At 31.2% G+C, this 14,073-nt stretch overlaps 1 protein-coding gene across 2 annotated transcripts in view; it reads left to right on the forward strand.

Moving 5' to 3' along the window:
• Positions 1–14,073, forward strand: part of LOC118197677 (cell adhesion molecule Dscam1-like) — a 952,054-nt gene that overhangs the window by 451,349 nt on the left and 486,632 nt on the right. For both annotated transcript variants that reach the window (XR_015042957.1, XM_085823340.1), the window contains exon 7: positions 4,672–5,082. Coding sequence is in view for 1 of the 2 variants with exons in the window: in XM_085823340.1 (XP_085679466.1) it covers positions 4,672–5,082 (411 nt within the window). In the remaining variant the exon portion in view is untranslated. The remainder of the gene's footprint in view (positions 1–4,671; positions 5,083–14,073) is intronic.

Below are 14,073 nucleotides of genomic sequence, written 5' to 3' on the forward strand. Positions count from 1 at the left end.
TTCTGGTACCAAAGCTTATTTCAAATTGAGTGAGGACTCATTTATTATAGACCTTCGAACTTCGGTTCGCGTATTGAATATCATTAACGATTTCCGATACTGTGTAAAGTACGAGATATTTTGCTATAAATTATATCTTTGTTGTCACAAATGCGTTTTGGACTGTAGTTATTTCAAAAAGGTTCGACAATTGACTATTCCTCTGTCATAACCTTAGCGTTTTAGTTCAAGATTTAGTTTACATAAAGTTGATTTTCGGATTGCTACAATTTTGAACACAAAGCATCAGTTAGAAAGAGCATGCAAAATTTAGTTTCTTAAACAGGCCCTGTATGAAAAATCACGATTATGGCTTAAATTGGCGGAAGCGTCTGCATAAAATTTTGAAGTGTTGCAAAAGATAGTTCCACGTGTTAAGTTTTCAAACATGAATTTCTGAAAATGCCAAAATTCGGAGTCTTTCCTACGGAAATTCAAATTGTATAAATGTTCGAAATTCCATATTTTCCTGTTTTTTTCATAAAAGGAAAATTAGTTTGAGTCGGATAATTTGACTTCTTAGAAGCATGCCATTTTAATATTACAGAACTAGCTTTTCTTTTTAACCTTCTTCAACAGAATGAAGGACAAATTCTAAATTGTTAATTTTTTCATAGTCGGCCGAATACAAATTTCATTTTCGTTCATTTTGTCTAAAATATGCTATGGCTGTTATGATCAATTTCGACTATGGCAAAACACTCGAGGGATATCTGTTTAAAAGGAGGGAGGACCTCTTAGAGGACTTCCTAAAGGAAACTGTCCCATTTACAGGTTACACATGGGGAAAACTATGAGAATGCTCATGCAGCCAACCCAATCATTAGGTTTGAAACTTCCGACCGAATTACCAGTGTTCATCTTCGCTCGGCCGCTGACAGACCAAAATATATAATGAGATCAAAGCCCTCGTGATTGGAAAATATGTCTTTTTTTATTTATTTACAAACAATAGTACAGAATAACGAAACAAACGGTTTGTCGATCTGTCTTTCCTAAGCACTTTTGTTCAGTCGCTCTCAAGTGAGTTGAGTTTTAGATAAATCATTTTGACTACTGACATATATATATATTAGCTTATTAAAATTATATTAAAACAGTTTAAAAATTCGAAATCATTACACTAACGGTAGTTCATTGTCTCTTAGCATAACAGTTGTGAAACTTCTGTGTCAAATCTACATTTCAAGAAAAGATTATCTTTACAGTTGGTATACCGAATGCCAAAGTGCATGTCTAAGTATCTATTCATAAACATTGATAAATTCTGCCGTAAAATGCGGCAGTGATAAGATTCCAAGTGATATTGTAAAGCCATTAGGATTTTTTTAAAGGAGGAGACGTGAAAAAGGAGCAAAGCCCTTACCGAGACTCGAACCGGGACCTCTCGAATACGCGCCGAGTGTGCTAACCGTTACACCACGAAGGCATGCTGAAAGGAGGGAGAAAAGTACCTTATAATATAAGAAACTTTTTCTGCATCAGATTAAAATGTTACAGCAACGTCAAAAAAAGAATAATTGAAAATTATTGCAATTTAGCTCCCAAACTTTAAAAAATTCAATTGGAAATTTCTAGTAATTCATAGACTTGGAAATCAAGACTAAGCAATTAATTCTTATTATCTCGTTAATATGACATAATTGGACATGTTCATGAAAAATATTTTGATTTAAAAGAATACGTCGACTGCTTTAAATGGATTTTATACGATGCTGTATATTTCTTCTTTAATTATAGCTCTTGGGCGTACGCGTAAGGAAATGCAAATGCTTATTAAGATTACTTATCATTATGTAGGGCGTTATTAGTTACCCAGTTTATTATCACTTAAAATAATTACATATATCATAGCATACTTCTTTTTGAAGATGTTTATCTTAAAGTGTGATTTAAATTCACCATTTCTATCAAAAAAACTGTAAGATTTGTTCTTGGTGATACATGACAAAGCTCCTTAATTTTTTTTTTTTTTTAAGTTTTCTTTTTTCCTGTCATAAACATATATTATACGCACCATTATAATTAAATGTAAAAGGCTAATGGTTTGAAGTCACTAAAGTTTATCAAATGATTAAAAACGATGTTTAATTTCTGGCATCGTTTTCAGATCAATATATCTCTAGCAATTCCATAAAATTAGAGGAGTTTCAGTAAAGTTTATGCTGCAGAGAAATACTATATGCGAATAAGTCTTATGCTACTAAGTATTTGAGATAAATACAATCCATAGAGTGAAGAGCCAATCTATGACATCGAAAATTAAATTAGTCGCCTCAAGAATGCTAATGCAGTTTAGTACTAATCTGTCCTTGAAAGTTTAGGGTGCATTTTTGATGAAATATTAGCGTAAATTTCAATTTATAGTATTTCTTAATTGCGATAGAGATTTAAAATACACAGGGTCATGTACTCCTATCATGTATTAGCCTAGGTTCATGCACTATGAATTGTCTCCCCATAAGTATTATTACTCATATACTACCATCTGTTTCATATGTAAACCAAAAGTTCATTGCTAATAATTATTTGCTACTTATGTTATTATCTGTCCTAAAACTGCCCTTCATCATGTGTTTTAATTAGTATACACGCGTGCTTTATATCTGGCAATGTTACACGCGTGCTTTATATCTGGTATGCACCATGTGTTTTCACTAGTATCACAGCTTTATCTCTGCTCTGCATCCTGTGATCTTACCAGTTTTATTACACGTTTTTATATGTCACATAGTATTACATCTGCCCAGCATTATATGTTCTAACAGCATCATATGAATGCATTATTAGTACTCTACTTAGTAGTCTGTGAGTATCTTCTGTGTATTTTAAGTGTTTTTATGTGTACTGTATGATCTAAATGTTATGGGTGTTATGTGTTTCAGGTTTTTCAGTGTTGTTATGTGTATTATGTCTTACATTATTATGCCACCTCTCCCCTTTTTTTTTTATTTCCTGTAACCACTGTAATCCTAAAACTTTCAAATGTCATACACATCACTCGTAATGTACACTATGTCAACCGCCCTTGTATGGCCATGTAACTTTCTCATTAAGATTCAAATATACTCCCGAGGCAGCCTCCTCCAGGGAGTTGTTGCCACTAGATAGTGGAGGACGCGGGGCATATGCCTGCTTACCTATGTAAAACATCAGGCGCCCTCGTCCTCCGTCACCTGTCACCTGTCACCTGCATTCAGGTTATCGCTCACCCAAAAATGTCTATATGTATGAGTATATAGAAAACCTTTGCCGAAAGCGGGGTTAAGACATTGGCACGCGGCAAAATCGCGTTCCGCGGAGTTAACGTTCTATGGTTAGGTATTAGAATTAAAAGAGGAAACTGAAATAAATTTTAATTGAAACTATTTTCTAAATAAACTAGTACAAGCTATAATTATTAAATAGCTAGTGATTTTTGTTTAGCGGGATGCCTGATATAATTTAATAAATGCTTTCTGTGGCAAGGAGCAGAAATATTTAAAATATCTCTCATAAAGTATACTCTTCTTTCCTCATTTGGATCAATTTCTATTACAAAATCAGATAGTATCTGTTTTTTTTTTTTTGGTTAATTTTTTGTACGTTTAACTTTTTGCATCGACAGAGGTCAAAATCTGTGTCCCTCAAACATCTGATACTTCCCTGTATACGAATTTCTGTCGGAATTGTTTCCAGTCCTCCCTGCGAAGTAGACTGCTGCATAGTTAATGTTAATCTACTGAAGTGAAGTGATTACTTCTGTCTTTGGGATCTTTGTGCAGTTTCACCCACTGTGTGTAGTTTTTTTTTTTTTTTTTTTTTTTTTTTTTAAATCCTTAGGACAGATTTGCTACTACGAGTATCAATAACTAATCGTTGAAGCTAAGCAAAAGAGAAGGAAAAAATGCATTCATATAAAACCGCTTCTTTAGTCGCTTCAGAAGAATGATTGGCATGCCATTTAACAACTCCCAAAACTAATGAGTCATACACTAACGTTATGGGGAGAAGCACATGGTAAAAAATGTACGTAGGCATTCCAGCAACCTGCGGATGCTTGAATGCACGGGCGTTGCGAACGCTTTCGCTGGGAATGAATTAAAGAATTAAAGGGTTTTTAAACTTCTTCACTATTCCTGCTTTCACTGTCTGATAGTGTTATGAGATCATCCAAGTCTTTAATTTTTCGTTTCGCAATTCGTTCGCAATCATTCTCAACTACCACTTCTCCTACGCGGCCGACGGTCTGCAGCGTATTGTATGTAATTGCAATTCTCGCGTTCGACAAATTAAATGGAGACGATTAAGTTGACGCGTATACGCAAAATCGCATTTCGCAGGTCTGCATTCGGCATTGGTTTATATGGAAAATATGTATTATTATTACGATAAAATTTATATAATTTTTAACATTAGTTTAATTTGTTAGCTTAAAAATAAAATGCTTCTTTGTTAGAACACTGCTTTTTATTTCCAATTAAGCTAAATGTAAGGAATGTAAACAGTAATGTAGAAATGTTGCGAAACGTATGTGTTATTTAATTTACGTTCCGACTTTTACTTTTTTCTGATATACTATCAATTTAGTGTTGCGTAATATCTATTGTAATATTTACATTCATAATTTTTCTCTTTTGTCTCTTTCTGCAGATCTTGCACCTAAACTAAAATCAGCATTTTCTGAGAAAACCGTAAGACCCGGAAGTTATATTTCTTTATCTTGTGTTGCAACTGGCAATCCAGAACCACACGTCCGTTGGACATTAGATGGCATATGGCCTCTGTCAACCCGTCCTGGTATTTTAGTCACTTCGTATTTAAGTGGTGAAAGTACAGTGACAAGTTACGTTAATTTTACGTCTATAGATATCACAGATAGTGGAGTTTATGCATGTGAAGCATTAAACGATGCAGGACGTGTGTATCATTCAAGAAGACTGAACGTTTTTGGTCCAGTTTTTGTAAGACCGCTCGAAAATCTAACGGCTCTGGCAGGAGCAAGTTTCACTGTCATGTGCCCATTCGGAGGATATCCATTTGATACAATAAATTGGAAACGAGGTAAGTCAATTAATTATTCATTTGTTTAAATTAATTTCGAATCCTATCACAATTCCTATCATTTTCTAGCATTTTCTTAAACTACTTGTTTACATTTTCCTCTGCTGAAACCTAAACACTTGAAAATGAAACTCAATGATTTTTTTCTGTCACAAGTCTTCGTAAATAAAGCTCATTAATTAAAGTATCTGTTTAATAAACAATTCCGTAACATTCTTGCTATTGTAAGTAGAAAATTGCTGTTTCAGTATATGGATAAGTATGTTAGTTGTACTTAATATAAAACTACAGATATGCTGTATAGTGCTGTTTACAACATTGTCCCACGACTAGGTATTGTTGATGAATGAGGGCCATAACTAGGTATTGTTGATGAACGTTGAACATTTATTATAAAGAATCTTTGCTAAAAATAAATTGTTATGCTAATTTCTGCATTTGTTATCATATGAACGCCATCTGTTGGCTGTTTTAAGCACTTTTTTTGCTTTCATTTAAACCCCATGACATTACAAACATGTGTGCCAGCTTTTACCTGTCTACCTACATTATTCAGTAAATTGTTGAATTTTCAAATGTTAACGGACTTTTGGGTCACCCTGTGTAACTGGAATAGTTTTATACATTATATTTAAACAGGCCTTCCGTCTATACATCTGTATTTAATTTAAATTTTCTTTGAAATTATATCCATTGAAAATGACTAAAATCAAATTCATTTTAATCCTAAATACGCATCTTATGTTATTAATTCTTATATTGTTTTTTAAGCTGTAATTTCAGAGATAGTATTTTCACAACTATTTCAATAACGTATTAAAATGAGTATGAAGTGTCTAAATTTTTATTTTGCAAAAATTAATCTTAAATAATCTCAGATTTTACTCATTAGAATTCGCAACGACTTATTGCTGGAATACTGCACTAAATTTGGTAAACCTATTTCATACGTTTCGTAGTTCCTACAAGCTACAATCACTCACTTTGTTAATGCAAGAAAAAAACTTTTCTATCTGACTTTAAAAAATATACTAAAATAAATTTAAAATCCTGTATTTTCTTTTCTGCTACTTTTCTCACAGAAATCCTTGCATCAGCTTTTGCATTTTAGCTGCATAAATAAAACTAAGCTCTTCCCCAAAGGCAAAAGAGTTTAAAGAAAAGAAAGAAAAACTGAAACAGAACTATTTTACGAAAGTACACGTTTCCTAGAAAAGTGATAGATATACTTTAAAAAAAATTCCTCCAAGTTTCTGATGTCTTTCGTAACGAGGGCACACCATTAGTTTTCAGTCATTTATGCTGAGAGTTTCTCTGTTTGGAAATTCTCTAAGAAATTCCATTCTTTAATCACATTTCCCTACAAGCACGTGATTTGTATTTAGGTCGTCTTAAATTCGAAAATAAATCACTAATTGAACTTTCGGAAGGAGGTTTCTAAAGTACTGAGATTAAATATTTTTATGGAGTTGTGTTTTTAAGGAAAGTAAACAGAAGTGATTTAATTTAATATTACAACATGTTATTAAATATTTTGTAAAGAAATACAAAAATGCATATTCACAAGACAGTAATTTTTATTATTAATAATTTTTCAGACTTGTTTTGTTTCCTTTTTGGACACTAAAGTTGTTTCGCGAAGATTTTACGCACTCGTAATAATATCGATTTTACGCTAATATAATAAAAGTTAAATAAATAAATATTTATTTTTGCTTTAAAATGCTAGAGGGAAACTTTTGCCAAGCCTGAAATTTGAATTGTCTTCAACGAAATTTAGGTTAATGTTTCTTTCAGATTAACCTAAGATAAGTAACTTCAGATATTTGCATCATATATTTAAAATAAATTATTATATGTGTAACGTTTTGTGTCATTCATCATTTGTTTATTATGTGTATAATTTTAAGCTGATTCTTTTAAAATATTAATTAGTTTTGGAATATAAATTCCACAAGTAATAAATGTGAAGTTTTGCATAAATATAGGGCTTTACGAACTTTTAAACATTTAATGTATAGTGAGAAAGTATTAGTTACGTGAATCATTTCTCTCAAACTCAAATTGCTTGTGGACCAAATGCACGATCAGAATGAAGCTGACGGCCCTAAAAGTTTTTTTAACCAAATTTAAAAACACTTTTGGATCATGCCTAGTATTTTTGCGCATGAAGCTGCGGAAAATTATCAGTAAGTATCTTACAAAAACTATCATAAGTAGCTGTGGAAAATTATCAATATCTTAGTTTCAGACATAAACTAAGAAATTTGTAACCAATTTTATACAAACACCAAAAATTGAAATTCATAAGCAATAAATTTTAAAAAATCCTATAAGTGTAAAAATAATTAATAAATATTAAAAATTAAAATGCTACAAACAAGTAAAACTCACTGAAAACAAACAAGTAATTAATGAAATTTAAAGAATATAAAAGAAGAGGAATTCAATCAACTTTCATGCCACTTCGTCAGGAGGAGGAACACTGAAATCAATTAAAATATATCTTCTATAAAAATACTTGCTATTCTGTATCCAAAATTAGCTGATGAGCCATTCCAACGTATTTTAATCATAACAGTTCACACCAAAAGTCTGGCCGCTCCGCAAAGTAAGGGAAAAACAAATAAATTCATATCAAAGTTTTACCTTGAAACAAAGATAACTTTATACAAAGAATTGAAAGCGTAAGTGAAATTATAAAATCCTATTCGAACGTTTCATAAGCTAATTTTAGATGCTTTTCAGTGAAATGTCCATTCTGTGTGGTGAATCTGTTTCAGATTATGATTACTTGTTCCTTCACTGTTAAATTTATTTGTGTTGTTATTTAGAAAAATGCCGTTGCTTTGATTTTCAATTCATTTCCATAGTAGTTCTTAGCAATATTATAATTAGGAGTATGAATTTCATTTCTTTTTCTGTTTGGGTACTCAATATACGGTGCGAAAGCTGCAAGTTCTTTAGTTCGATTCATTATCACCATAGAACTAGGGGAAAATGACTTAAAAACAAATCGCACGGGGGACGAGGGAGGAGGGTGAGAGGTCCCGAAGAATTTTTTTTTTCTTTCTTTCCACCTCTTTCACTTCCCTTACCCCTTTCTCGTTACACCAGCGTCAGGCTGTGCAACTTTGTAAAGAAAAGCCCACGTGCAAATCAGATTGCCAGATGCTAGCTTCTATTTAAGCCTAAATAAACTGTTTTTTTAAATATAAATTATTTTAATTGATACATTATTTTAGCATAAAACATTTTACAATATATAGAAAAAAATTTTTGAAGTCCCTAAAAAGTAGCATGAGAAAATGATGGATGTCGCAACAATTTTGCAAAATTGCAAATACTAAAATCTTAGTAGCACAAGTATGTTAAAAATTGCGAATTTGCGAAAAATCGCACTACTTGCCAATATTGGTCCGATACCTTTTTAATTGAAACCGGTCCGATCCCTATATAACCATATAACTATCTCTACCCTATGTAACTGTAAACTGTGTATGCCTTCCAGCAATTTCGAGAAATCGAAGCTACTGAAAAATTCTTGGCGTATTAAGGAAAACTATTTGAGACCAAAGAAAGTATAAGTTTTCCGCTTAGTTCAGAGTTTAGCTCAGAGTATTGAGAGATCAATCTGCGAGCTTGCCCATTTGTATCTTTTTATATTACTTTGTCTACTGCGTCCTTAATAGTCTGAAGTGTTAACTATTGATTTTGCTCTGTTGTACGAATTCTTTTGTTTGAAAAGTTTAGAACTGTAAAGTGTTTTTATTTTGGAAAATAAATTTCATCAAACTATCAACAGTTCTATGTGCATTCAATCCATTATGAACCAGCATGCACATAGCAACATTTTACCTCACGTATTTTTATGTTCAGTCGGTTTAAACATTTGGGCATTAGTGTTTGTATTTAAGCTTAAGTTTAAAACATAAATTAATATAATTTGATATTTTAATAACATAATTATTTTAAATAAATATATTAAAATATATATAATAATTATTTTAAATAAATATAAATATTAATAATAAATAATTATTTTAAATAAATATATTAAAATATCTAATGCAATATTTAATATTAATTATTGCATAAGATATTTTAATAACATAATTATTTGAACAGTCTGCATATGTAATTGCAGTAAGCATAGAGGTCTGACCTCTTTTGATGCAATGATCGTCCATTATTTAAGCGAAAAACAAGAGAGATTTGCGGATATGAATGGGTTTGTAAGCACCTTAAAGTTTCTCGAGAACTCATTTAAATATCATGCTATAACAAGTTGCCATATTTTTTCTTGGCCATTTATTATATGTAGAATTTTCCCGATACCATCATAAAACTTTCAGGAAGAAGTCAGTAATGCTTTGCAATAGTAATTCACGTTTTTATTTCATCTGTTTTTTCGGTTTTGAAACCAGATCTACTCAACTCGATATGAACGTTTTCTGCTAAGGAGGAAATCCTTAATGAGTTTCAGCGTTACATACTTTTACAACAGACCTCTCGAATTCCATCATAATCCTCTTTTTAGTAAATCTCTTAAACACATCCTATTTTCAGCTCACAAAATATCCTTCACTGACTCGAGTACCTAGTTTGAAGCATTTCCTGCCGTCAAAAACGGAAGGAAGTCTTCGAGTTAAGATTAGAGCTTCAGGACATGGAAATATAGCAGAGTTCTGCTCTGTAACCATTATTTGAATAATGGTGTGAGTCGCTGACGTAAAAGTTAAATCGTTACTAGCTTCCCTATAGGTTTCATACATTTAAAATTCTGAATGCACGCTACCTTTTACTGAGGCATTATTCATATATTCTAGATAAGATATTTATTGAAGAAATACCTAAGCTGCAAAAGCGGATCTCGTTTAACTGTAAACTATTCTTTAGAGGTAAATCTTCAGAGGACTCAAGCCCAGTACCCATAGCCTACAATAAAAAATAAAATTTTATACATATGTATTCGAATCGCATTAAGAAAGAATTTATAAAGAGATTAATGAAAATAACGGATAAATAATTTAGCTCTGTCTATGTGATGAATTTTCAAAACTGATTTTGGAATGGCTATCAAGAATAATACGGTTACTAAATTAAGTATGGAATAATTATTATTTATACTTTGAATAATGATTCAATTACTATGCCTTTAAATTAACGAATGCAAGGTATGGACATTACGAAATAATTAATTTAAAGTAATTAATTAAAATTATAACCTTGTTTTCCACTGCCTGATTTTTCTCTGAAAAATTATAAATACAGATACTGAGAATTTTTCTCTGAAAAATTATAAATACGGATACTGAGAATTTTTTGTAATACTATATTGTGGATACGGGTACTTTGAATCGTACACACGTTGGTGTATTTCAGTCCTTTGTACAATCCCTTAAATGTGTGTTTTATGTAAATATATGTGTTTTTCATTACATGCAAGCAAATTTGATACTGAATTACAAATGGCATATGATCTTTGTTGTTACTTTTAAATGTAGGAATGTAAACAGGAAAACCGCTAAATATTTCATTGACATGAAAACCCATATGATGCACATAGTTACACTATTACATGTCGTATAGTTTTTATTACATTTTTTTGCAAGTTATTTTTATTACAAGCGTAATAAATGCTGTTGCATTGATTCTTAAAGCAGTATGTAAGGAATTATCTGTGTGTTGTCGTTGCATGATGATGGGATATTTAGTCTTATTAGAAATACTCGTATCATGGAAAGCTCATATGTAATGTTTTTTAGCTATTTTCACTTCCATGTTCTAATCTTAAATGCATGTACAATAACTAAAATTGTCAAAAATGTATAGGTATAGATATTTAAAAATACATGTGGTCGTCAGACTGCATTAACCACACGTAAGTGATTATTTCACTAAATATATGTAATTTAATTATAACTTTACGATAAAAAGTAAAAAATCGCCTTTATAAAATATAAAGACGAATGAACTTGATGTACCAAAAGAATGATATTTTTTAATATAACAAACATTTCACTAAATCTTATTCAAGTTAAATAATAATATGTAAAGAAATAACAGAACAAATTTAGTAGCAAACAATGTTCAGACGTTAATTAAAAATAACACGAAAATTCATCAAAAAGAGTAACAGAAAAAACTATCACAATAATTAATATATGGATAAACAGACAGGCACATTGACCAATTGATAGGCAAGTAATTTAGCAGAAGGTATACTTTCGCTGTTTCAAAAAACAGTATTCATTCAGACATGTAATTTTTCAAACAAAATACATATTAAATTCCAAGACTAATTGACAAAATATTTAAAACATTTATTTCTTTGATAAAAACAAATTATTGTTTCTTTTCTAGAACAAATATCTAGCATACGTTTTTTTTCATTGAAGCATAAACATGATAAGTGATTTGACATAAGACAAAGAAATCTTTTCTTTAAAAAACAAACACTATTTAACTAATCGCACTTCAGAATGAATAAATAATTAATTTTAATTTACAATAATATTTTAATACATTCATGTTCCTTCAAAATCTTAAAAATAATGTGATTCATTTAAAAAATGCAGCAGAAGTTTACATAGATTCATTCTTGAGTAGATAAGCTTTCCGTGATTTATACAGTTTGTAATGACTTTTGATAAAATGCTTTCTGGACTTTTTTTTGCTGCGTTCGTTAGCCACTTCAGAAAGTGATTTGTATTTATTTGGGTGATTGAAAATCAATAATTTTTTTTATGCTTCCTGAAACTTCAACGTAGCAACATTCTAGAGCCCATATTGACTTATTTCATTGTTGCTCCAAATTCCCTGCATATGGAAATGAACGTGAATAGCTAAAGGATGTATTTTCTACTTCTTCATGGGGCGTTTAACTTCTCATTTGGAGCATGAAATATGCAAGCTAACGGTGCGGAAGTACTTTCTGCGGAAGTGAATGCATCACGAAAAATTTTCAGAATACTATCCTTGCAATTTTTCACCGACTCAGGGAAATATTTGTTGGTAAAAAAAATAGGAAATCCGCAGCAATTCCTTTTATGTTTTGTCCATGTAATGTTACTCGTCGTCTGAGAGTGCATGACGAAGCACAGTTCCAGAAGAATAGATTACAGTGCCGTCTAAGGAAATAATTTCATGTTATTGCGAAATATCTAAAATGGAACATTTCTTGTCATTAAATGTTGGATTCCATTCCAAATAAAACTTCTGGCATTAGAAACCTTTTTACTGTCTTTCTGCTATTCGTCCCGATTTGTTTCCGAATAGGATTAAAATTTATTTGCAGATTTAATTTTAAATTCATTTATCTTTGAAGTGTTCTTTAAAGACGCCTGTCCATATTGGCTCTGTAACTGTAAATGTATTATGTAACTGTAAATACAAAATATGCATATCTGTAAGTGAAAAATATTTGATTTGTTAAATTACGAGACGCCAGATCCAAACTCACCCAGAGGCGTTTTGAATACAGAACCGATCTATTATTATATCAGCGATTCTCAACTAGTAGTACGCAAAGGAAAAAAGTATCATTAGTCTAAAGGGGATTTGTCCCTGAGGGACTATTGTTTTCGTTTTGCGATTTTGCGTCGAATCACTCTGAATGTCCGTTTCGCTTTTCAAACTGTTGCCACCAAACATCATCGCTCTGTATTATATTTGAAGAAATTAAATATTGAAGAATCTGCATAAATGTATGTATATTTCTCGCATTGTGATAAAACAACGGTACCTAATGATTTGGAATTTGTTTTATTATCGATTTCATATCTTGTAAAAATTTAACAAATTTTTGATTAACAAAATTAAGGATTTCAAAGCGAGCAATGGCAACGTTGTATATCTCCAGCGCGTGCGACTGTTGTAAAGAATGCTCCTGAACTCTCTACTAGAAAGACCTATGATGCTCTCAGCTAGAGAGAACTCGTTAGCAAACTCCTCACACTATAAGGACTATAATTCATTTTAATACCTATTTTAAAGAACTGTGAATGGCAACGACGTAACTGAGTAATGCGCATGCGTAAGGAGAAGAGACTTCTGGTCGGACGCCTGTCGGAGAGAGAGTTGGGAAGCTCCGCCAGTGAGCTGAGGTATGGAGACTTTATTCGTCCAGTGATGACGAGTGCCATCTTCGTTAACGTCTCTGATCGTATCACCAGATCGGATATCTAGTAAAGTTTTCTAAATGTATTAATTAAATGTTGTATCTGTGGTATGTGATGTGAATAAAGTGTGATGCATCACCAAAACCAGTGTTAATTCTCTTAAAACTGAAGCATCTACGACGTCACACTGTGTATCGGAAATTCTAAAGATATGCTCAATTTAAAATTATTTTGCGGCGTTGGTCTTGACCTGAATTTTACGGTTGAAGCGCGAAGAACGTGATGTTTAATAAATAAAGGTAGCACACAAAATGTTAAAAAAAAACGCACAATTGGACGTAATTTAAAGCCTGAAACCTTTCAAAATTTCGTCTTTTTTTTTTTTTTTCCTTTTTTTAATCATTAAATTCAAAACTTGAATACCCCAACATCTTGTTTAAATTTTTGTTTGTAACACTCGTAAATTTATGCGATCTGAGCTTTGTTCAAGGTCAATAGCCGCTCATAACCTTTAACAAAGCAATCCGCTTTTATTTTCAAAAATATTCCTTTAGCTATAGACATAAATAATTTTATTTTCAAAAATATTCCTTTAGCTATAGACATAAATAATTTTATTTTCAAAAATATTCCTTTAGCTATAGACATAAATAATTTTATTTTCAAAAATATTCCTTTAGCTATAGACATAAATAATTTTATTTTCAAAAATATTCCTTTAGCTATAGACATAAATAATTTTATTTTCAAAAATATTCCTTTAGCTGTAGACATAAATAATTTTATTTTCAAAAATATTCCTTTAGCTATAGACATAAATAATTTTATTTTCAAAAATATTCCTTTAGCTATAGACATAAATAATTTT

This window comes from Stegodyphus dumicola, chromosome 9 (genome assembly GCF_044657685.1).
Source record: "Stegodyphus dumicola isolate Sdum_Otavi_A_Nest chromosome 9, ASM4465768v1".
In the NCBI taxonomy this organism is placed as follows: domain Eukaryota; kingdom Metazoa; phylum Arthropoda; class Arachnida; order Araneae; family Eresidae; genus Stegodyphus; species Stegodyphus dumicola.